This window comes from Moschus berezovskii, chromosome 9 (assembly GCF_049115385.1).
Source record: "Moschus berezovskii isolate FMDL1 chromosome 9, NW_MosBer_1.0, whole genome shotgun sequence".
In the NCBI taxonomy this organism is placed as follows: Eukaryota; Metazoa; Chordata; class Mammalia; order Artiodactyla; family Moschidae; genus Moschus; species Moschus berezovskii.
The window spans coordinates 99,854,726-99,878,367 of NC_142468.1; the positions used below are offsets into that span (position 1 = coordinate 99,854,726).

The 23,642-nt window shown below is 50.0% G+C and overlaps 1 protein-coding gene across 7 annotated transcripts in view; it reads left to right on the top strand.

Annotated features, from left to right (window-relative positions):
• The window catches only part of TEP1 (telomerase associated protein 1), a 41,330-nt gene extending 22,477 nt beyond the window's left edge, over positions 1 to 18,853 (top strand). Inside the window, exons 18-55 of one of the 7 annotated variants that reach the window (XM_055435798.2) lie at positions 821 to 979; positions 1,952 to 2,128; positions 2,302 to 2,422; positions 2,980 to 3,104; positions 3,354 to 3,467; positions 3,563 to 3,680; positions 3,820 to 4,014; positions 4,145 to 4,320; positions 4,405 to 4,561; positions 4,671 to 4,850; positions 5,263 to 5,355; positions 5,626 to 5,758; positions 5,899 to 6,049; positions 6,298 to 6,425; positions 6,611 to 6,705; positions 6,982 to 7,096; positions 7,846 to 8,086; positions 8,264 to 8,387; positions 9,291 to 9,415; positions 9,532 to 9,631; positions 9,838 to 9,993; positions 10,138 to 10,350; positions 10,582 to 10,735; positions 10,852 to 11,064; positions 11,770 to 11,930; positions 12,205 to 12,318; positions 13,486 to 13,593; positions 13,968 to 14,100; positions 14,184 to 14,260; positions 14,366 to 14,498; positions 14,643 to 14,779; positions 15,197 to 15,321; positions 16,345 to 16,488; positions 16,639 to 16,735; positions 17,694 to 17,799; positions 17,906 to 18,111; positions 18,236 to 18,340; positions 18,621 to 18,853. In XM_055435798.2, coding sequence (XP_055291773.2) covers positions 821 to 979; positions 1,952 to 2,128; positions 2,302 to 2,422; positions 2,980 to 3,104; positions 3,354 to 3,467; positions 3,563 to 3,680; positions 3,820 to 4,014; positions 4,145 to 4,320; positions 4,405 to 4,561; positions 4,671 to 4,850; positions 5,263 to 5,355; positions 5,626 to 5,758; positions 5,899 to 6,049; positions 6,298 to 6,425; positions 6,611 to 6,705; positions 6,982 to 7,096; positions 7,846 to 8,086; positions 8,264 to 8,387; positions 9,291 to 9,415; positions 9,532 to 9,631; positions 9,838 to 9,993; positions 10,138 to 10,350; positions 10,582 to 10,735; positions 10,852 to 11,064; positions 11,770 to 11,930; positions 12,205 to 12,318; positions 13,486 to 13,593; positions 13,968 to 14,100; positions 14,184 to 14,260; positions 14,366 to 14,498; positions 14,643 to 14,779; positions 15,197 to 15,321; positions 16,345 to 16,488; positions 16,639 to 16,735; positions 17,694 to 17,799; positions 17,906 to 18,111; positions 18,236 to 18,340; positions 18,621 to 18,743 — 5,332 coding nt within the window. In that variant the 3' untranslated portion in view covers positions 18,744 to 18,853. Of the gene's footprint in view, positions 1 to 820; positions 980 to 1,951; positions 2,129 to 2,301; positions 2,423 to 2,979; positions 3,105 to 3,353; positions 3,468 to 3,562; positions 3,681 to 3,819; positions 4,015 to 4,144; positions 4,321 to 4,404; positions 4,562 to 4,670; positions 4,851 to 5,262; positions 5,356 to 5,625; positions 5,759 to 5,898; positions 6,050 to 6,297; positions 6,426 to 6,610; positions 6,706 to 6,981; positions 7,097 to 7,845; positions 8,087 to 8,263; positions 8,388 to 9,290; positions 9,416 to 9,531; positions 9,632 to 9,837; positions 9,994 to 10,137; positions 10,351 to 10,581; positions 10,736 to 10,851; positions 11,065 to 11,769; positions 11,931 to 12,204; positions 12,319 to 13,485; positions 13,594 to 13,967; positions 14,101 to 14,183; positions 14,261 to 14,365; positions 14,499 to 14,642; positions 14,780 to 15,196; positions 15,322 to 16,344; positions 16,489 to 16,638; positions 16,736 to 17,693; positions 17,800 to 17,905; positions 18,112 to 18,235; positions 18,341 to 18,620 lie in introns of those variants that run through there. The other 6 variants (XR_008687211.2, XR_008687212.2, XM_055435800.2 and 3 more) reach the window with 6 other exon arrangements.
• Positions 18,854 to 23,642: the final 4,789 nt, after the last annotated feature.

A 23,642-nucleotide genomic window follows, 5' to 3' on the forward strand; every position in this document is an offset into this window, starting at 1 on the left:
TTATTCTGCTTTTACAGCTGTCTAGGCATGGCAGCAACATAATATTACAGGTACCTGGTCATTTTCTATCTGTTGCTCTACCATTTTCAAATACTCTGCTTCTACTTCATAGTTCAAGGTGGCTGCTCCAGCTCCAGCCATCATTTTGTATTAATCTAGAGGGAAAGGAGAAAAGGGAACATAGGAGATTATACTGTGTGCTTTTAAGGGCACCACTCAGGAGTTGGTCCCATCATTTCTGTTCATTCTCTGAGGCCTCTGTTCCATTCCATTTCAGAGGAAGTGCTGTGTTAACTTTGTTTATTTATGCCTGACCTACAGAAATCTTTTTTCTTTGTTTTTTCTCCACTATTAGGTTCCCCATTTATTTGTTTTCTCCTCTGCCGTTTCCTTTGGATGCCACCCATTGCCCCATGTTAGGAAGCCTCATGCTCCTCCCTCCCCAGGGAGCTTTCACGGCTGGTACAGAGCTAATCAAGCCCAGAGCTGATCACCCTCACTCTTCACATCTTCATTCAGCCCAGTTGCCCCTGGTCCAACAGAAAGCCTGTGATAGCCATGCACACAGAAGGGGCTGTATCTGGGTTTCTTCTCTGTTCCCTCATTCCTCTGGTTCTGCTTCCGTCCTTATTTATTTATTTATTTATTTTTTTGCTTCCGTCCTTATTTAAAATCTATGTTTACTCTTCATGGTGATCTTCCTAAGACGCTCCAGTTAACTAGTTGACCTAGTTTAGCCATATCTTTGTCCCTTCTGCCCTCGGAATTCCCTCTCATGCTGTTATTTGGTTCTCATTTATTTTGTCACTCTTTATTGCAGGTTCATTGCAGAGCGTGGGGCCTCCCGGCTTCTAGAACATGTAGGCCAAATGGACAAAATATTCAAGATTCCACCACCCCCAGGGAAGACAGGGGTCCAGTCTCTCCGGCCACTGGAAGAGAATACTTCAAGCCCCGTGGCTCCTGTTTCCCAGCTTGGGTCAGTCTGTTTTTTATGCCTTTGTGAACTGGGAGGGGCTTTAATAGAAACCTAGAGAAAGTCAAGTGACTGAAATTCTGGCTGTTGAGATGCTGCTTGCTCTATTTGCTGAGGAACATTTCCTCTTCCCAGGCAGGGGTTTGTCTAACACAGATGGTGAACATGCCCCTTACTGTACTAGGGAGAGGGGGTTAGAAGGTGAGGCGGAAAGTGGGCACCAGGGCTCAGACAGAGAGCTTCGAAGCACGGGCCGTGGCTTTCTCATCCTGGCTTTGCCAAATAGTGGCTGAAGTTTGGGCTAGGTGCTTGATGTCTTAAGCTGTAGTTTCTTTCATTTATTTATCTTTGGTTGCACTGGGTTTTTTCATTGCTGGATGTGGGCTTTCTCTAGTTGTGGCTAGTGGGGCTATTCTCTAGTGGCTGGCTGTGTGCAGGCTTCTCATTGTGTCGGCTTCTCTTGTGGAGCATGGACTCGAGGCACACATGCTTTAGTGGTTGTGGTGTGTGGGCTCGGTAGCTGCAGCTTACGGGCTCTAGAGCATGGGCTCAGTAGTTGCGGCACACAAGCTTAGTTGCCCCATGACATGTGGAATCATCCCGTACCAGAGACTGAACCTGTGTCCCCTGCACTGGCTGGCAGATTTTTAACCATTAGGCCACCACGGAAGTTCAAGCTGTAGTTTCTTGATCAGTAAAAAGGAAAGAATGATTGTGCTTACCTCACTGTGCAACTTGGGCCCATTTCATGGGCAGGATAGTAGATGCATAATAATCATTGCTGACACAGGAGGGGTACACGAGAAATAGCCAGTAGGGTTTAATTTCCAGGCTCTGCATTTGAGTTTACAAGCCTGTTATTCACTGGCAGCCAGTTGGATACCCCCTGCCTTCTGTTGTACCTGGCTCAGCAGGGTGAGGGGTGGTCACAGCCCTGTCTGTGGGCTGTGGGGCTGACCCCTGGTTTACCGGCAGATGGCGAAGCATCCGGCTTTTCATTTCCTCCACTTTCCGGGACATGCATGGGGAGCGGGACCTGCTGCTGAGGTCCCTGCTGCCAGCACTGCAGGCCCGAGCGGCCCCCTACTGCATCAGCCTTCATGCCATTGACCTGCGCTGGGGCATCACTGAGGAGGAGACCCGTCGGAACAGGTGTGGGGGCCGCTGAGAAGAGGCTCTGGGTTGGAGATGAGGGGTTTGAGTGGCAGCAGGGCTGGGGCTGCAAGGACAGCTGAGGGCTGCGTGCCAGAGGTGCTCTTTGGATGCTATGGGATGTGAGCCGGGCCCCGTCACCCTGACACGATGCTCCCATAACCTTCCTGCAGACAGCTGGAAGTGTGCCTCGGGGAGGTGGAGAACTCTCAGCTGTTTGTGGGGATCCTAGGATCGCGCTATGGCTATGTTCCCCCCAACTACAGCCTCCCTGACCATCCTCACTTCCGCTGGGTAAGACAGACACGGGTGGGGCAGGGGCGGGAGAAGTCACGGTGTGTCTGGAACCCCAGGACTCTGCACAGACAGATGAGACTTGAAGTGAAACACAGGCAGAAGGTTCTGTGAGTGACCAAGTCCTAGATGAGGGAATTCCTTTGGGAAATACCTCTGGGTTGGCCACAGGATACAAGAGGTAGGCGGTAGGTCTGGTTAGGCTTTGCCATTCGACAGAGTTGGGTTCTGATCTCTCTTCTGTCATTGTGAGGCTTAATGGAAAATGGTTTATACTGATTTAGCCTCAACTTCTTCCTATATTAAAGAGAAACAGTGATGTCTACATTGTGGGGTTATTATGAGAATCAGAAATCTATTTCAAGAATGCTCAAAATATGTTCAGTGTGTGAGAGGCATTCAATAAACATTGGCTATTAGCTCTATTTTACTGGCTAGTGTCTGGAGAGAGAGGGTAACATTACTGAGGTGAAGGGCCCCGGGGCCATGGCAGGTCTCACGGGAAGGGATAGTGTGACCAGGACTGAACCCACCTGCTTCCTGCCCTCTCCCTGCAGGCCCAGCAGTACCCTGCAGGTCGCTCTGTGACAGAGATGGAGGTGATGCAGTTCCTGAATCGGAGCCTCCGCCTGCAGCCTTCTGCTCAGCCTCTCCTCTACTTCCGGGATTCTAGCTTCCTCAGGTACCTCCATTGAAGGCCAGATAGGCTCAGTGGGCATGTCTTCTCTCCCTACCGTTCAGAATACAAGACGGGGTGCCTAGGATGGAGTAGCAGGAATCAGAGAGCTTGCTTGCAGCTGAGGGCAGGAGATCTCCATTGGAGCAGTTTCTTGAGGAGTTTCAGGGAACCACAGCAAGGTCTGGTGGCTGGGGATGGAGAGGTGCTTTGGTCTGAATCTAGTCCCACTTTTGGGGTGTCTTTGGTGGTCAGCTCTGTGCCAGATGCCTGGAAATTGGACTTTATTTCTGAGTCTGAGGAGGCTGCCCATCGGATCTCAGAACTGAAGAGCTATCTGAGCAGACAGGAAGGGATCACCTGTCGCAGGTGAGCTGGGAGAGGTAGGGGGCATCTGCCTGGAGAGACGCGATGAGGATGGGCCAGGCCTGCTCTGACCCTGCTCGTGCTCGCTCTGCCCACAGATACTGCTGTGAATGGGGTGGTGTGTCAGCTGGCCGGCCCTATGTCGGGGGGCTGGAGGAGTTTGGGCAGCTGGTTCTGCAGGATGTGTGGAATACGATCCAGAAGCTTTACCTCCAGGTCAGCAGGAGTGCTGGTAGCCAGGGCAGTGGAGAGGGGGTCCTGGGTGGGAAGTGGCTTGGTGGGGGTGCTGTAAGTTTTAGGCTGGGGTCCTGAGGAGTGTGGAAACAGAGACAGTCACTGCCCCATGTGCCCTCAGCCCGGGGCCCAGCCGGAGCAGCCAGTGCCCATCCCAGATGATGACTTGGTCCAGGCCACCTTTCAGCAGCTAAAGAAGCCGCCGAGTCCTGCGCGACCACGCCTCCTTCAGGACACAGTGCGGCAGCTCATGCAGCACCAGGGGAGGCTGAGCCTGGTGACCGGGCAGTCGGGACAGGGCAAGACTGCCTTCCTGGTACAGGGTCCCAGAGGCCTGGACAGGAGGGAGGGAGGGCTGTGTGTGCTCAGGAGGGGTACGGAGGTGGGGCACAGGAAGCTGGCATATGTGAAATGTGCCCATGTTTTTCTGTTCTCTTCCCCCTCAGGCATCCCTTGTGTCAGCCCTGCAGGCTCCGGATGGGGCCATGGTGGCCCCCTTAGTCTTCTTCCACTTTTCAGGGGCCCGCCCTGACCACAGTCTTGCCCTCACCCTGCTCAGACGCCTCTGTGCTTATCTGCATAGCCAACTGGAGGAGCCAGGTGCCCTCCCCAGCACCTACCGGTGTGTTCCTCTCCCACCTAGACCGGCCTGTCGATAGCCCCTAAGACCTACCCGCTGACGCTGGTCCTCCCACTCTATACACAGGGGCCTGGTGTGGGACCTGCAGCAGAGGCTACTGCCCAAGTCTGCTCAGTCCCTGAAAACTGGCCAGCCTCTGGTGCTGATCGTCGATGGGGCTGACAGGTTGGTGGACCAGCGTGGGCAGCTGATCTCAGACTGGATCCCAAAGACCCTTCCCCGGGTGAGTGTGAGGAGGCTGCGAGGTGGGATGAGGTAGGGAGAGGGGCTTCTCCAACAGTATTCTCCCTGCTTTCCTTCTTCATCGCTACCCTTTTGCCCAAATCCCACAGGGGGTGCACCTGGTGCTGAGTGTGTCCAGTGATTCTGGCCTGGGGGAGACCCTTGAGCAGAGTCCAGGTGCCCACGTGGTGGCCCTGGGGCCTCTGGAGCCATCTGCCCGGGCCCGGCTGGTGCGAGAAGAACTGGCCCTCTATGGGAAGCGGCTGGAGGAGTCACCATTTAACAACCAGGTTGGGTCTAGGCTGGCGCTGATCGATGTGAGGGGTGAATCTGGGAGCTGGGAGGATCTGAGTGCTGAAGCTACCAGCTGCCCCGCACAGACCAGCTCCTTCATTTTCTCAGGAAGTCTGTTTAGGGGAAGAGGACTGTGATTGCTGATATTACCTGGTCCTTTTCCCCTGATGAATGGCTGTGGTTATCTATCTGGGTGGGCTGAACCAGTGGGTGCGGGGGGAGAGCAGGGCGAGCTGGGCAGAGCAGTGCCGGGCAGAGATAGCTGTGTCCCGAGTGACACGGTGGGTCTCTCCCCTGTGGGGGCTCTCAGAGGAGAAGCTGTCCCGCACTGGGCTTGGTGCCCGAGTGGAGGGCGAGGGGCGGGGGCCGGCTCTCTGGTCCAGGGCTGAGTCCTCTGAGTCTCGTCAGATGCGGCTGCTGCTGGTGAAGCGGGGGTCAGTGCTGCCGCTCTACTTGCGCTTGGTCACCGATCACCTGAGGCTCTTCACGCTCTACGAGCAGGTCGGTTGAGGGTGTGAGCCCTCACTCCTCATCTTCTGTATCCTAACCCCATTTCCCATTCTCCATTCAACCTCTTCATCCCCATCCCTCACCCCTTCCCACCCTTCTCCTTTGCTACTCCTCATCCACACCCCAACCTGCTTCCCTCCCACCAGTGTTTCCTTTTCATCCCTTCCCACGCTTCTTCCTGTTGTCCCCTCTCCTACCCACAACCGAAGATGCCTCTCCCCTTCCCTGCACCGACGGAGGCCCCTCGCACTCCTCCCCCAGGTTTCTGAGAGGCTCCGGACGCTGCCGGCCACCGTCCCTCTGCTGCTGCAGCACGTCCTAGGCACCCTGGAGCAGGAGCATGGCCCCGACGTCTTTCCCCGAGCCTTGGCCACTCTTGAGGCCACTCGCAGTGGTCAGCGCTTGGAGTGGGCTCAGGGGTTGGACGACCTGGGTTCTGTTGGGGTCTCAGCAAACCGTGTAGGGAGTGATTAGGGATTAGGTGGGGATGGGTATGCTGCCTGGTTTGGGGCCTCAGTGAGCTTGGGTTTTCAGGTCTGACCGTGGACCAGTTGCATGGAGTGTTGAGTGCATGGAGGATCCTTCCCAGGGGAAGCAAGACCTGGGAAGAAGCAGTGGCTGCTGGTAACAGTGGGGACCCCTACCCCATGGGCCCATTTGCCTACCTCGTCCAGAGTCTGCGCAGGTACAAGTGCCCCCACTGAGCTCCCACTGACCTGTGCCTCCTGTCTTTGAGGCAGGGCCCCCTGTGACCCTCTCTCTTCATCCTCCTCCTCATTTGCTATAGCCCCTGACTCTTGTCTCCAGACCCTGCACAGCTGTCACTCAAGTCAGCACTGTTTGGGTGGGACTGGGAGCCCACCTCTGTGCCGTGCTGCTCACTGACAGGCCTTCTCCCTCTTCTCTTGCCTTCTCTCCCTCACACGGGGTCAGTTTGCTAGGGGAGGGTCCCCTGGAGCGCCCCGGCGCCCGGCTCTGCCTCCAGGATGGGCCCCTGAGAACGGCTGCCAGGTGTCGTTATGGGAAGAGGCCAGAGCTGGAGAAGACGGCACACCTTCTCACTGCAGGTGCCTGCAGCCCGGTTAACCCCCGGGGCACTGAGCGTGGGGCCTGGCGCTCCCCATCGGCTGGCCTCCTCACCTCCCACCCCAGTGAGGGGATGGTCCTCACTGTAGCCTGAGGGGTGTGATCTTTGGAGATGCTTCAGGGCCAAGCTCATCTCAGCGTCTCTTCCCGTGCCCCTCACCTGCAGCTCAGCTCTGGAAGACGTGTGACCCTGATGCCTCAGGTACCTTCCGAAGGTGCCCTCCGGAAGCCCTGGCAGACCTGCCTTACCACCTGGTTAGTCCCCAGATCCCATCGGCACCTTCTCCCAAGGAACTGCTTTGGCCGTTCTGAGCCCCCACTTCCCCCAACTGCCACCATCATCCCCACGGCTGTTACCTGCCTTCCACACTCTCTGTACCTCTCTTCTTTCCGTTTTCCTGCCCTCCTCCTTCAGGTCCTTTGTCCCAGCTCCTCAGTCCAAGTGTCAGCTGCACAGGCAGGGTCCAAGACTAGACTGTCCCTCCTCACCAGCCTTGTCGCATCCCTAGTGAACTGAGTCTGACTTTCCAGCTCCAGAGCGGGAACCGCGGCCTTCTTGCCAAGTTCCTCACCAGTCTCCACGTGGTGGCTGCACACCTGGAACTGGGTCTGACCTCTCGGCTCCTGGAGGCCCATGCTGTCTACGGTGAGATGGGTTACGGGGTGGAGTCTTCTCCAAGCTGTGGGGTCCTGGGTGTGTTCGTGGTCTCCTGCTCAGAGGGAGGTGTAATGGAAGGAGCAGTTGATTTCTATTCCAAGGTGAAAAATGCCACAAGGGTAAGCAAGTGATTCTTAGGAGACCTTTTACTCAGCTCTCTTAAATCTTAGTGGGCATAAAATTACTTGGGAAACTTGTTCAAATTGCTGATACCTGGGTCCTCAGATTTGGTTTCCTAGGTCTAGAGTAGGACCCAAAGCTTTGTACTTTTTTTAAAAAATAATTTTATTTACTTGTTTATTTTTGACCATGCTGGGTCTTCATTGCTGTTTGGGCTTTTCTCTAGTTGCCGTGAGTGGGGGCTACTCTCTAGTCGCTGCGGTGGCTTCTCCTGTTGCAGACCTCGGGCTCTAGGGCATGTGGCTTCAGTCGTTGTGGCTCCCAGGCTCTAAAGCACAGGCTCGGTAGTTGTGGCACACGGGCTTAGTTGCTCTGCGGCATGTGGGATCTTCCCAGATCAAGGATCGAACCTGTGTCTCCCGCCTTGGTGGGTGGATTCTTTACTACTGAGCCACCAGGGAAGCCCGGCTTTGTAGTTTTAACAGCTGTGCCTGATCTGGGACCAGAGGGCCACACTCTAAGACTTAGCGTTTTGGACACATCACATGACTGGCTTGGCGCTGGGGTTCATGGGGGTCAGGCTGTCTCTGCAGTGATGCTCTACATCTCTTCTCTAGCTTGCTCAGTCCCTGATGAGGAACAGAAGCTTCCTGAGGCTGATGTTGCTGCATTGCACACCTTCCTGAGGCAGCAGGCTCCCATCCTCAGCCGGTACCCACTGCTCCTGCAGCAGCAGGTAGCCAACCAGCCTCTGGACTCGCCTCTTTGCCGCCAGGCCGCCGGGCTCTCCCAGCGACAGCACCTCCAGTGCATGCTGCGTTGGCTTAATAAACCTCAGACCATGGGGCACCAGCAAAGGTAAAACCCTTGACCCCAGATGCTGACAAGCCCTGCCAGAGAGCGAGCTGCAGCCCTCTCTGAAACTAGAGAATAAAGAACAGATCAGAGTCACCAGTGAGAGGGGACTTCAGGCACAGAAATGCACATCCTTCCCCTGATCCCTCATTTCTACCTTTTCTTGCTATTTTTTCTTAGCTCCAGCCTGTCCCTGGCAGTTTCCTCCTCCCCTACAGCCGTGGCCTTCTCCCCTAACGGGCAAAGAGCAGCCGTGGGCACTGCCAGTGGGACGGTTTACCTTTTGGACCTAAGAACCTGGCAGGTATGACACTCAAGGAGGGGCAGAGTTTACCTTCAGAATACTTCCCAGCCTGACCCGAAGCCCAAGACAAGCCAAACCTACCTGTTATCACTCTGTTTGATTCAACAACTTTACTTTCACATTAGATCCCAAGGGCTTGGTCAAAAAATCAATTGTACAGCAAATTCTTGCTCTGTACTTTCCTTTGAAGGCAGTGTACTAAGCACTGCAAGAAACACAGGACTTAGGACATTGTCTTTGCCCACCAAGTAGTCAGTTTTGTTGAAATGTAAGACACAGAAGGTTCAAAAGGGAACTAGAACGTGGCCGTGTGACATAGGTAAGAGCTAAGTGAACTGTGCAGGTACTGGAGGCTATAGGATGAGAAGGGCAGGTGTTCCGGGTTGAGTGTGGAGCCTGGGCACAGACATCAGGGGAACGTTTCGTTAAACTGCTGGCTATGATTGCAGTGGAGCGTAGGTAAGGGAGGGTCCTAACAGATGAGGCTGGAGAGGAGGGCCCCCCAGCCACAGTCCCTCTCTCCTCTTCCACCCTTGTCAAGCCCCTCCCCCGTATATATGTGTATGTATAACGTCATTCCCAATTCAGACCAATCAGAATCTTCTGGGATGCTTATGGGGTTTGAAATGGGGGAGACGATGTGACCTCACTTGGATCATGAGGTCCCACTTGAACCTATTTGAGCTTGGCCTGGGTCTGGAATGGGGCCCAGAGCTTTGCCCTTTTCACAAGTGTCCCTGCTGTGGGGCCAGCGGGCCGTAATTTGAGACTCAGCAGGGACTGTAGAGAGCCAAGGGCTTCAGCCCTTCTAGCCATCGCCTCATTCCTGGTCAGGGCTTGGGGGAGCTGGACATGGGGTGGTCAAGGGAGTGCCCTGAGTGACTGACCCACTCGCTGTCACAGGAGGAGAGGTCGATGGTGAGTGGCGGTGCTGGGGTTTCCTCTTGTTCATTCCTCTCGGACCATGCCCTCTTTCTAACTGCCTTTGATGGGCTCCTGGAGCTCTGGGACCTGCAGCACGGTTGTCGGTAAGGGGCCCCTGTGCTCGGCGTGAGGGCCCTCCCTGTTTGTTGGAAGCCCAGGGGGAGGGGAATGAGAAGGGAGGCTGTGGCCAGGGGACCCTGACCTTATCTCCCTGGGGTAGGGTGCTCCAGATCCAAGCTCACCAGTACCAGATCACTGGCTGCTGCCTGAGCCCAGACCGCCGGCTGCTGGCCACCGTGTGCCTGGGCGGAGGCCTGAAGGTAACAACCAGGGGCCTGTGGTGGTGAAAAGGGCCCTAAACGTGGCATCAGCCCCATGAGGTGGCTCTCTCAGTGGGGCAGAGGCTCTGACTGCTCGGCCTGCTGAGGGCTGGGGAGTGGACGAGGTGGCCCCTGGAGCTCTGGGACCCAGCAGCTCAGGCATCTATTCAGCATCCCGTGTCCTCTTCCCCTTCTCTCTCCTCCAGCTGTGGGACACAGTCCGAGGGCAGCTGGCCTCCCAGCACACCTGTCCCAAGCCCCTGAACTGCGTTGCTTTCCACCCAGAAGGACAGGTGATAGCCATCGGCAGCTGGGCTGGCAGTTTCAGCTTTTTCCACGTGGATGGGCTCAGAGTCACCCAGGTGAGAGGAGCTGGGTGGCCCTGTGGTGGGAAGCACGGGAGAGTGGAGTGGAAGGTGGGGAATGGCAGACACTTGCATTCTGGCTCCCTCTGGGTCTGGGTTGAGAGCAGGCCCTGCCATTGCAGTTTCTTTCTCTTTGTGTAGGAACTGGGGGCCCCGGGAGCCTCTGTCCGTACCTTGGCCTTCGGTGTACCCGGGCGGGTTGTGGCTGTGGGCCGGCTGGACAGGATGGTGGAGCTGTGGGCCTGGCAGGACGGGGTACGGCTGGCTGCCTTCCCTGCCCACCAAGGCTTCGTTGCTGCCACCCTTTTCCTCCGAGCCGGGCGCCAGTTACTGACGGCTGGAGAGGACGGCAAGGTCAGGTTACTGAGCTGGCGGTGGGCTACGAGACGGGGCGGCCAAGGCGTGGAGATATTTGTGTGAGGGTGGGGCCTTTGTTGAGGAGTCTAGAGGGGCTTGGCTGGAGAGCTACAGGGAGAGGGCCGTGGGTGTGTGCACAGAAGCTCTCCAGACGAATTTCTGGAGGGAGGACTTTAATAGAGGCGGAGAAGAGGGTGGGTTGTCTTTAAGCCCGTTTCTCATCTGCAGGTTCAGGTGTGGTCCGGGTCTCTGGGGCGGCCCCGTGGCTGCCTTGGTTCCATCCACCTCTCTCCTGCCCTCTCTGTGGCTCTCAGCCCAGATGGTGATCAGGTGGCTGTTGGGTACCGAGCAGATGGCATTCGGATCTACAGAATTTCTTCAGGTACCGAAGGGAGAAGGGCTGGAGTCTTTGAGCCTGGAAAGAAACCTCCATCTCTGTCCCTGCCCAACTCTGGCCCCCTGTGCAAGCCGCTTAGTCTCTTGTCTCTTATTCTCTAGCTTCCCAGGGGGCTGAGGGTCAAGCACGTGATGTGGCAGTGTCTGCTGTGACCTGGCTCAGCCCTAAGGTGTTGGTGAGTGGTGCAGAAGATGGGGCCCTGCAGGGCTGGCTGCTTCAGGGGGGCTCCCTTCAGTCCCTCTGGCTCTTGTCCAGACATCGGAAGCCTGTGCTGGGACTGGCCACCTCCCAGGAACTCTTGGCCGTTGCCTCAGGTACAGAGGGCAGGGTTGTGAGTCACAGTTCCTTTAAAATATATGAACACATTTTTTCAATTCATATGTATATGTGTGTGTGAAAATACACCTGTGTAACTTTTTTTTACAACTTTCAAAGTGTTTTTATTTACTTATTCTTTAAACTTTATTTTTAATATGGTAAAAATCACATGACATAAAACATACCATTTCAACCATATTCCACTGTGTTCAGAGTGTTTTTAAATGCATTTATCTTGCGTAATCAGTCTAGGCTGTTTTCTTCTTGTTCCCTAACCCTGATTCTGGGATGCCTTTGTAACCCCTGTAACCCTGTGAGTTTCTGCCCGGTGGGGATTTTGCTGTGTGAAGGGTTTCCCTTAGGAGGAGAGAGGGAGATGTCGAGGTGAGAATGCAGGATGGCCTTAGTCCTTTCTAGGTAGGAGGCTTGGTCAGAGTGACACTGGGCACTTTAAGCAGAGGAGAGTGTGGAGGTGCAGTTAGAGAGAACTGCAGGGCTGGAGCTGGCTGTCCTGGCATTCCTGTCCTGTGACGTCCCATGGGACAGACCTGTGTCTCAGTGTGACTCACAGAGTCCCTCCCTTTTAGCTGTGCCTTCAGACATCACCCTCGGCCCCCAGGATTGCCTTTGTCTTTGGCTTTCCAGGCCTGTCTCACTTCCTCTTTTCAAGAAATCTTCCTCTCTCCCCATTTCCAATGCAGAGGACTTCACAGTGCGACTGTGGCCAAGGCAGTTGCTGATGCTGCCACAAAAGACAGACGACTTTCCTCGTAGCACTGAGCTCCGGGGACACGAGGGCCCTGTAAGCTGCTGCAGCTTCAGCACTGATGGATGCAGGCTGGCCACCGGGGGCAGGGATCGGGTGAGTCTCAGGAGGATGCACCCCTGGGCCCTCCCCTCCGTGGACTTCCAGCCCCTTAGGGGCCCACAGCCCCTCTGGTCCTGGATTCCCTAGCAGCTCACTTCCTACTGCTTCCGCTGGCTTTTTGCTTTCCTAAACCTCCTGTACTGGATCTGCCCACCCACCCTCCTTTGTTAGTCCCTCTTTCCTTGAAACTTCTTACCTGAGATGGCGCTGCTATTGCTACCTCTGTCCTGCTATCCTGACGACTTCCTCTCTTGGTGCCTGCATCCAGAGTCTGCTCTGCTGGGATGTGAGAACACCCACAGCCCCTGTTCTGATATGCTCCTTCTCTGCCTGTCACCGAGACTGGGTCACCGGCTGTGCCTGGACCAAAGACAGCCTCCTGGTGAGCGAAGGGGTTGGGATGGCATAGGGCTCAGCAGGGTTCCTGGGAGAGGGAGGTCAACACTTTCTACCTCATCCTATTCCTAATACTCATTTATAATAATATAGTATTAATATAGTTTTCTAACACCCAATATAACAGAGCATTTATTGAGCACTTAGTTGTGCCAGACATTGGACTAAGCCCTTAGCATGTGTTGCCTCGTATAGTCTTTATAATACCCTGTAAAGAAGTCACTGCTATTCTTTCTATTTCATAGACAAGGAAATTGAGCTCAGATAGATTAAAGAGCATTTCCAAGGTCATATATATCAAGAAGCTGAGCCAGTAAACTTTATGATAAGAAAGCCCATACTCTTAACAGGAACACAGAACCGTCTCTCTAAGGAGACGTGTATTGCTATGATTTCTTTGGTCTTAAGTGAAAAATCAGTCTCGATTTATGCACTCAGGGTTGGTAAAGCCTAGTTTCCCAACATAGAATCACTGTTGTTCTCGAAAAGAAGTGAGTAACAATTGAATAGACTTGTCATAGTCTGTCCTGCCCCTGCCTTCTAGGCATAGATCTCTCCTGAGTATTGCAGACTTCTCACCTTTGTCAGGGTGAGACAGAGTTGTTGACTGACATTATGCTAATAACAAGGACAGTTCCGTTCTTTCGCTCAGTCGTGTCCAACTCTTTGCTACCCCGTGGACTGTAGCCTACCAGGCTTCTCCGTCCATGGGATTCTCCAGGCAAGAATACTGGAGTGGATTACCGTTTCCTTCTCCAGGGGATCTTCCCGACCCAGGGATTGAACCCGGGTCTCCCGCATTGGAGGCAGACGCTTTAACCTCTGAGCCACCAGGGAAGCCCATAACAAGGACAGTAGCTACTATTTATTCAGTGCTCCCTATGTACCAGGCAGTGTATTAAGTCCTATATATAGATGCTTCAGCCCCATATAGGTACCCTGTCCTTATCCTGGTTGAATAGATGAGAAATCTGAGGCCTAGAGAGATGAATGAACTGGTCACCAAGTAATGAACGGTGGAACTAGGATTAGAACGCAGGACGACCGTTGCTCTTAATCACAAGGCTTACTGCCCAGCATCCTACGTTATAAGCACAGAGAGATGCCGGAGGGGTGCTGGTTAAGTCTGCTCCTCTGCCCTCTGGCTCTGCAGGTCTCCTGCTCCAGCGATGGTTCTGTGGCCCTGTGGGACCCAGAGTCGAGACAGCAGCTTGGTCACTTCCTGGGTCATCAGCATGCTGTGAGCGCCGTGGTGGCCGTGGTGAGAAGGCGGTGGAGAGCTCACTGGGGGTCCCTGGAAAGGTTAAGGGGACTTTGGGAGGCTGGATGCACTGGGTATCTAATCCTAAGGTCAGAAGTACCAAGAGTGAGATGCTTGGGCCTGAATTAGAGCAGGGTTAGGGTGCTGAGGCTGAGGCTCGGTGTGAGGGGAGGGAGAGCTTGAAGACACAGTATCCTAGTGTCACGGCCTTGCGGCGGGATGGCAGCCCTGAGCCCCCGGCCCCACTGCCGGGTTGTCCTCATTCTTTGACAACAACTTCTAGGCCCTTAATGCTTAGCCCGCACCTCTGTGATGAATATAATTCCCATGACCTGCTCAGTGTGACTCTTCTCTGATCCTGTTTCCTGGGGCAGGAGGAGCACGTGGTTTCCGTGGGCCGAGATGGGATCTTGAAAGTGTGGGACCATCAGGGCGTGGAGCTGACCAGCATCTCCGCTCACTCAGGACCCATCAGCCACTGTGTGGCTGCTCTGGAGCCCCATGCAGGTAACGGGATATCAGCCACTTTCCGGTCCCTATTGCCTCTTCCCTCCTCCCCTTCTTCTGACTCAGCCTCTGCATATTACCAGCCAGTCAGCCGGGGTCAGAGCTTCTGGTGGTGACTGTTGGATTGGATGGGGCCACACGGTTGTGGCATCCACTCTTGGTGAGTTCCCTGAAGGGACCGGGCTGGGGGCCGTGGGAGGGGGTAGTGGGACAGCCTCCTGATGTGTCAACTCTTCACTCTTCTATCTCCATTCTTTCCTTCCAGGTGTTTCAAACACACACTCTGCTGGGTCACAGTGGCCCAGTCGGCGCAGCTGCTGTTTCAGAGACCTCAGGCCTCCTGCTGACCACCTCAGAGGATGGCTCCCTACGGCTCTGGCAGGTGCCCGAAGAGGCAGGTGAGTGAGGTGTGGAGAGAGGCAAGGCGTGAAAGGTGGGTGGTACGTGAAAGTGGGACCAAGAAATTCAAGGGTAGCCTGCTCTCTCCTCGTGTACCCCAACAGTGGTCCAGCTCCTAATGAATCGCTTCCTTTCTTCTCCAGATGACACATATAGACCTAGGAGTCCAGCAGCCATCACTGCTGTGGCCTGGGCCCCAGGCGGTTCTGCAGCAGTGTCTGGGAATCAAGCTGGGGAACTGACCTTGTGGCAGGAAGCTAAGGCTGTGGTCACAGTACAGGTGAGTGGAGTAAACTTCAGTTTTATGTGAATTCTGCCCTGGTTGTGTATCTGGTGGCATGTGCTAGGGTCAGAGGTTGTGTAGAAGCCTGGGAGGGGGGGTGGGTGTGGACAGGTTAATCCTGGTTCCTCAGAAGGGTGTTCATTGGAAGGACTGGTGTTGAAGCTGAAACTCCAATATTCTGGCCACCTGATGCGAAGAGCTGACTTGTTTGAAAAGACCCGGATGCTGGGAAAGATTGAGGGCAGGAGGAGAAGGGGATGACAGGATGAGATGGTTGGATGGCATCACCGACTCAATGGACATGGGTTTGGGTGGACTCCGGGAGTTGGTGATGGACAGGGAGGCCTGGCGTGCTGCGGTTCATGGGGTTGCAAAGAGTCGGACAAGACTGAGCGACTGAACTGTATTCACTAGGCTCCAGGCTGCATCAGTGCTCTGCTCTGGTACTCAGCACACACCTTGATTGTTGTCAGTGCTAATGAAAAAGTCAGCGAGTGGCACGTGGAACTGCAGAAGGGTTCAGCACCCAGAAATGTCAGGTGAAATGAGGCGGCTGGGTTAAACCTGGGATTTTGCTTAAATTTCTCCCCTCTCTTTCTGTACTTGGTCAACAGGATATTAGTTAGTAAGCAGGGTAAAGGTCCCTGGGAAATTGTTTTCTGTGCCTCATTATGTCGATTAAAATAATAATTATCAAATTTTTACTGTATGCTAAGTTCTGGGCCAGGCAGCTTGAACCAGATTGAAATTAATTTTTATTTAAGGGAGCTCACAGTAGAGGAGTATGAACATAAATAAATGGCCAACAATATGTGGGGCGATCACTGCTATAATAAATTATATAAAATTCCTGGGGCTGCAGAGTTTAAGGAATTTACTGTTTACAAGAGTGGCTGTTTGAGATTGGGCTTAAAGTAAGGACAGGGAATGGTGTTTTAGGAAGAGGAGGTAGCATTAATAAAAGGCCCAGGGATGTGAGCATGCACGGTGTATTCTGAGTATAGCTAAGTCTTTGGGTTCTTGGTGTGAGTGGTGGTGGGGTATTGCGTTGAAATAATACACTGGGGCCAGGCTGTAGAGGGCACAGGGCTAAGAATTTTGAGCAGAATAATTATCTGAATTTTAGAAAGAGAACTCTAGTGGCCATGTGGAGGATGGATAGTAGTAGGGAGATACTGAAGGTAGGGCGGCCACATTTACAGATGATGCTATAGTCCCGGGAAGACATAACATGGGCCCTAATCTGGGCAACAGGGATGAGCCGAGAGAAAGATTTAGGCGTATGTTGAAAGTTGACTCTGCAGTGCTTATCGATCAGTTGCAGGTCAGGAGGGAAGGAAAGGACAGAAGTGTTAGAGATTCCTAGTTTGAGCGATTAAGGTGATAGTATGATAAATACTAACATTTTTTATTTCTGAGAGAATCAGAAAGAAGGCAGTTTTGTAGGGATGATGATACAGTTTGTTTTGTACTATACTCCTGAGGAATTCATGGGGAACTGAGGAGCCCGAGAGATGTGAACTGAAGTAGACTCTTGTCCATGTGCCTTGTTTGAACTTCAGTCTTTGCCTGAACCGAGTTCTTCAGGAGGACTTAGGTTTCCTGACAAATGTAGGCCTGGCCCCTGATGCTCACTCCCTCATCTTGGCCAGAGCGGATTTGCAGTTGTTGCACATGAAGCCAGGTGATGAGCCCTCTATAATCTGGTAAGACCCCAAGTGCTGTTTTCTCTTAGCCTAGAGAAAAAGGAAAAGTGGGTTAGTGGTTACCCTGAGGTTGGGTCTAACTAAAACAAACACTGGGGTCTTATTGGAGGGGTGTTCCTGGGCTTCGCCTCTTCCTTTCTTATAAACCAGGGGAAGTTATTCGGAAGATCCTATGATATTGTCCACCCACCAGGACTATGGTGCGTTTGTCCTGCAGTCAATGAAACTCCAAGTTCTTCCTTTCTCAGTAAGTTCTGTTTGGGCGTGTGTTAAAACAACCATTTGTTCAGGACTGCTATTTTAAAGTCTTGAGGCCATGGCTGAGTGAAAGAGGAAGGAAGTGAAAAGCAGTTGGTTCCAAATCCCCTTCTCTGCCTTTAATTGGAACTCTACTGAAGAGTGTTTTATATTGGATTTCCTTGTAAGATTTCACTGATACAAAAGAGGATTCTAGTGTTTAAAAGAATCGTGGGAAACCATAAACCTACGTGGGTGTTCAGTAGCTCAGCAGTGTCTGACTCTTTGAGACTCCATGGACTGTAGCTCACCAAGTTCCTCTGTCTATGGAATTTTTCTGGCAAGAATAATGGAGCTGATTGCTGTTTCCTCCTCCAGAGGATCTTCCTGACCCAGGGATCAACCCTGCATTGGCAGGTGGATTCTTTAGCACTGTGCGGCCTGGGAAGCCCCTATACTACGCTTCATCTTAGCCAAAAGGCTGAGAAGTGATCAACCTAGGCATTTTCTTAATTGCATTATCTTCATGTCTCTTGTCTTGTCACAATGGGTAGTAGTCCGGAACAATACAGACATATCTCTAGACATTATACCAGATGAAAGAAGCCAGACCCAAAAGAGTACATACTATATAATTTCACTTAAATGAAGTTCAAGAACAAGCGAAACTAATTTATAGTGACAGAAGTCAGAATATTGTTGACTCTGGGGGTGGTGATAGGGTAAGGGGCATGGAGGCAACTTTGCAGGGTGGTGGAATGTACTATGGCTTGATTTGGGCAGTAATTACATGGATGGATACATGTGTAAAATTTTATCAAGATGTCCATTTAAGATTTGTGTACTTTACTGGATCATGGATATAATTTTGAAAAGTCTTGACCAGCCCAGAGCAGAGAAGAGTTACTTTGTCTGGGAAGCAGTAAGCGATACAAGTAGGCTAAAGAAAATGCTCTGTCCTTTCACAGGGGCAAAAGGAATTAGGCGAGTTTGAAGAGTGCCTGGAATTTGATCTGAATTTAGAGAATCCCAGTAATACCCTCATATCAGTAACTCAGGCCAAACCTGGGTCTGGTGAGTGATGTTGGGCGGGCCCAAGGAATCCAGAGACGGCCTCGGGGAGGATGGTGGATTCTTCAAAGTCTAAGACCTGGCTCGGATTCTGCCCTTGAAATGGCAGAGTCCTCATTTTTGTGTGCCAGCTCTGATGGGATGCTGTGGAACCTAGCCAGATGCACCGATGAAGGAGAATGGATCACAGATAATATCTGGCAGAAAAAAGCAGAAATGCCTGCAACTCAAACTTCAGAGACAGAGTCATGTGTGTGTACTGACACCTATAACTGGTCAACAGTCACAGAGCTAAAGACGCAGCAGCGTAGAAAGGTGAGTTTGAGGGAAAGGTCACAAGATATTGGGGAGGAGGCTCTAGGTCCGACCCAGCAAACTTCTCTGCTCCCTTGACTGAGGCGGGTCCTTCTAGAACTCACCACACCTCTTCCTCTCTAAGATTCACTCAGGCCCTGTCACAGCCCTCCATGTACTGCCTGGGTTGCTGGTAACAGCTTCAAAGGACAGAGATGTTAAACTGTGGGAGAGACCCAGTATGCAGCTGGTAAGTGTGTGTGTGTGTGTGTGTGTGCGCGCGTATGCAGCTGGTAAGTGTGTGTGTGTGTGTGTGTGTGTGCGCGCGCGTGTGTGAGGAGGACAAAAAGGATGTCAGAGAGCAAACTTGGGGTAAGGAAAGACAGAAGATCAAAATTGTTTTCTCTCCTTCTTGCAATAATGTGTAACTAACTTGTTTCTAAATAAAAGTCATTGGTGTGGGAGACAAATAAGTTAGTAAGGAGGCCCTCGGCTTGCAGCCCTCATCTCCCGTTTTTGTTCCATTGTAGCTGGGCCTGTTCCAATGTGAAGGGGCAGTCAGCTGCCTGGAACCTTGGCTGGGTCCTGACTCTACCCTGCAACTCGCAGTGGGAGACACACAGGGCAATGTCTACTTTCTCTCCTGGGAATGAAGATCACTACTCAGGGCAAGGAGACTGCTTGTGCTAGAGAGCCAAAGCCTGAAGACACCAGTGGCTACTTTCCTGATACAATTGTATAAATAAAGGGCCAGAAAATCTCAGAGTGTAGTCCTGCCTGTGTTCTCATGTGGATTTGCACCAAGAGGGAAGAATATGGATATTCTTATGTTTCTTTTCTGAATAAACATTAATCCTTACTAGAACTGTGAGAAAGTGAAGCAGATCTTTGGTAGATATTCTTTGAAATTAGGCTTTAGAATTCTTGTGTGATGTGCTGGCCCCAGGATCCTAAGGGATGACTCCTCCCAGGAGGAGGTATGAAAGTGATGTTGATGAGCACTTAGTCTGAACAGATATCTGAAGACCTCTCACTTGTTCAAACAAGAGGAAGAGAAGGAAGAATGAATTAGTTGTCTCCTATCTAGGGCACTGGGAAAGAACCAGAAATTGAACCAGGACACTGCTAGGTTCCTCTCACAGAAACAGCCCGTCTAACTCAGAGCCAGCAGCCCAGGTGAAAGGTGAGAAGCCAGGATACCGAGAGCAGAGCGAGTCTTCTGGCTTTCACAGACACTAATGGACCAGCGGCAGCCACTTGACTTGCAAGCATTAGTCAGTATAGTAATTTGCCTTCTTGGAAGAGATCACAAACGGGTTATCTTTCAAATTGCAGGTCACAGATTAAAATGAGTTGAAGGGTGAAACAGTGCATACACATGGATTAGCTGTGAACTGTGACCCTCTGAAGTAAAAGTTCTCTGACCTTATACTCCTATCATCTGTTTATGGGAGAGGAAGATACCTGAGGCCCTTTCTTTCTGAGGGTTAAGGAAGGGTTTAGGGTCTTCTGTGTCCAAGAATTTGAGGACTTGTATATGATAAGCTAGAGCTATTACAGGATTTTATCCTGGGTTGGTAGGGTTCTTTCAGAGAAATACCACTGCACTCTGAAGTAGAGTTTTCCGGATTTAGGGAGTTGAGGGGTACTCAACAAAACAAGTTTTGTTCTTACTTGCTCCAAAATCACCTGAAGAATTTTATCTTATTTTTTATCAATGCCTCATGTTCTTCCTCAACCTGAGGATAAAGACATGAGGAATGCCAACAGCTGATGTCTTAATTATAGGTCACGCTTCTGTCATTTCTCATGTGCCTCATGCAAGGGCTCTAAATAGGCCTTCCAGACCAACTCTTCCATTGTACCTTGTGACTAGAAGTCCAAGTTAAGGTAATGTGAAACCTATGATTCGTAATACTACCCAGAAATGCTACAGAGAGCCATGACACAGCATCATCCAGAAAGTCGCTGGTTTCATTTGCCTTTTGTTCCCCTGAAAGTATGGGCCAAGGACAGAAGGAAGCCCTAGAGGTCTGTCTTCCAAGTTCTGAAAATTCTATCAAAGTGACCCAGCTGAATCTGTAGCTGTGGGGCTGGAGAAAGTAAAGTCTGCTTGTTCAGTTAAGACTCAGTCTTGTTGGCTAGGACCACATGAAGGGTGTGTCCTTTCTTAAAGATACACAGTGAGGCCAAAGTATAATTGCTATGAGTGAAGATAAGAACAGGCTCTAGGTAACAGTAAATATGTACCCAAGGGAGTTGAAAGGAAAATCAGCTTAGGTTTTACACTGAATATTTTTAAAATAATTATTTTAAATAAAGAGGACATTAAAAAATTATTATTATATATTTTGGCCCTGTGGGACCTTAGTTTCCTGACGAGGGATTGAACATGGGCTCCCTGCAGTGAAAGGCCAGAGTCTTAACCATTGGACCACCAGGGAAGTCCCCACATTAAATATTTTCTGAGTTTTTATCACTGAACAGAATTTCAGGATTGTGATGAGTTGCCCAATTACAGTCACTGGATTGTAGGATCGTAGCACATCGGAACAGTCTCTTCTTCTGCATGTGTGCTAAGTCGCTTCAGTCAGGTCTGACCCCATGGACTGTAGCCTGCCAGGTCCCTCTGTCCATGGGATTTCCCAGGCAAGATTATTGGTATGTATTTAATGTCAGATGAAACCTGGACTCCATTCTTCAGTTAAAAATAATATATATGGGGAACTGATAGCATTTTATTAAAAAAGGAAAAAACCACTTGTCGGTGCTAAATCTTCTACCTGGAAATGAAACATTGCTTCCACTCATATTTTATATATGTGAGCAAAGCAAGTCACATGGCTCTACCGGACATCAAAGGGGAGGGAAGTGTCATCCTACCATGTACCTGGGAGGAGAACTGGGAACCACATACAGTTATCCCCCAAAGAACCTGTGTTGATACTTTTTCCAGTAGAATGGCTTTAAGTCCTTAAAGATCATTTAAGATTTACAGAGAATCTTCTCACATACTCTTCTTCACTTGGCTTCCTCTGTTAGCATCTTACATAACCAAGAAATTAATGTTGATATAATATTATTAATTTGGATGCAGATTTGGATTTTTCCACTAATATCGTTATTTTGTTCCGGGGTCCAATTCAGAATACCACATTGTATTTAGTCATCAGGCTCCTTAGTCTAATCCTGCAACTGTGCCACTTTCTCAGACTTCCTATAGGCTTGACATTTTTGGAGAGTTCTGGTCAGGTGTTTTGTAGAATCTCTCAGTTTGGCTTTGCTGTTTTCTCATGAAAAGATTAAAATTATGAATTTAAGGGAAGAATACATATGATGGGCCCTTCTTGTTATAGCATATCAAAAGCAATCACATCAACATGACTTATTACTAGTGATGTTAACCTTGATCATTTTTAAAGCTGAGGTGCTATTTGCCAGGTTTTCCTTACTGTACCATTTTCATCTGTTTGTTAGAAGCAAGTCATTAAGTCTAGCTCACACTCAAGGGGAAGGGGACTAAACCACTAAGGGAGATATATCAGAGAATTTGTGATAATTGCCACAAAATCAATACATTTTGAGGTAAGTTTTTTTTAGACTATGCAAATATCCTGTTTCACTGACTTTTTAATATTCATCCATGAGCAATTATTACTGTGATTTTCTAGGGATGATTTTCTATTTCCTTCTGTATTAATTGAAATTCTTATGAAAGGAATATTTATCCCTTCTTCCCTATTTATTTATACATTGGTTGAGTCGTTCACATATCAGTATGGACTTGTGTCTAGGGGAGCCTGTTGTATTTTATTACTCAAACATCACAGTGTGTATATATCAGTGCAACTTTTTCTGGCCACTAAAGGAAAATATATATCACAGAAATTCAGCACAGCATTTTTGAGGTATAATTCATTTTCACCCCTTTAGAGTGTGCAATTCAATGTTTTTTAGTATATTCCAGCACTGCATGGCAAGCCACTCCAGTACTCTTGCCTAGGGAATCCCATGGACGGAGGAGCCCGGTAGGCTGCGGTCCATGGGGTCGCTACGAGTCGGACATGACTGAGCGACTTCACTTTCACTTTTCACTTTCACACATTGGAGAAGGAAATGGCAACCCACTCCAGTGTTCTTGCCTGGAGAATCCCAGGGAGGGGGGAGCCTGGTGGGCTGCCGTCTATGGGGTCACACAGAGTCGGACACGACTGAAGTGACTTAGCAGCAGCAGCAGCAGCAGCAGCAGCAGCAGCAGCAGCACTGCAACTATCACACTAATTCCAGAACATTTTCATCATCCCCCAAAAGAAACATTGTACCCATTATCAATCACTCTCCTTTCAGTCCTTCCTTCAGCTATCTACAATTGCTCATATACTTTTTATCTTATGGATTTGCCTATTCAAGACATTTTATATAAATGGAGTCATACAATGGCCTTTTATGTGGCTTCTTTCATTTAGCATGTTTTCAAGGTTCATCCATTTTGTAGCATATATCAATACTTTATTCCATTTTATAATAATATTAAAATATAACAAATAACACAATAATATTCCATTGTATAGATAAACCATATGATGTTCATCCATTCATTAATGGATAGACATTCTGGTTATTTCCACTTTTTGGCTATTACTATGTTGCTATCAACAGTCATGTGCAAGTTTCTGTATAAACGTTTCTAATTCTCTTTATATACTCAGGATTGGAATTGGTAGATCACATGGTAACTATATGTTTAACTGTTTGAAAAACTGCCAAACTATTCTCCAAAGAAGCTGTGCCGTTTTACATTCTCACCAGTAACATGTGAGGGCTCTAATTCGTTCACATCTTCACCACTACTTGTTATTGTTGGTCATTTTAATTGTAGCCCTTCCAGTGTTTGTCAGGTGGTATCTCATGGTTTTGTTTCCTTAATGTTTAATAATGTTGAGCGTCTTTTCATGTGTTTATTATTGGGCATTTGTTGTTTCTTCTTTGGAGAAATTTCTCTTCAAATTCTGATTTTTAACTGAGTTATTTACCTTTTTATTGCTGAATTGTAAGTGTTTTATATATTCTGGATACTAGATCCTCATCAGATTATGATTTGCCAATATTTTCTCCTATTTTAGGTTGTCGTTTCACTTTCTTGACACTGTCTTTTGATTAACAAAAGCTTCAACTTTTGGGGGAAAAAGTATGTCAGAATCAAGGGAACTATGAGAATATAAATCATAGAAGAGAAGTATAGTCCTAGAAATGACACTTGTTATTTGATAAAAGGTGTCAAATTTTGGTGAAGACTATTATTTTCTTTGGTTAATTGTGCTGTTGATGTCCTGTTTTCAGAAACTATTGCCTAATCCAAGGTCACAAGATTTCCACCTGTGTTTTCTTAAAGAGAGAATACATTTAACCAGTTCCTTTTTTATGGCTTTTTGTATATAACAGTTCTGCAGGAACATCATCTATGTAAACATGTGTATCTGTAATTTAGGTCAAAGGGTGTATATATTTAAAATTTTTGATAGATATTGGTAATCTGGTCTCTACAATGTTAT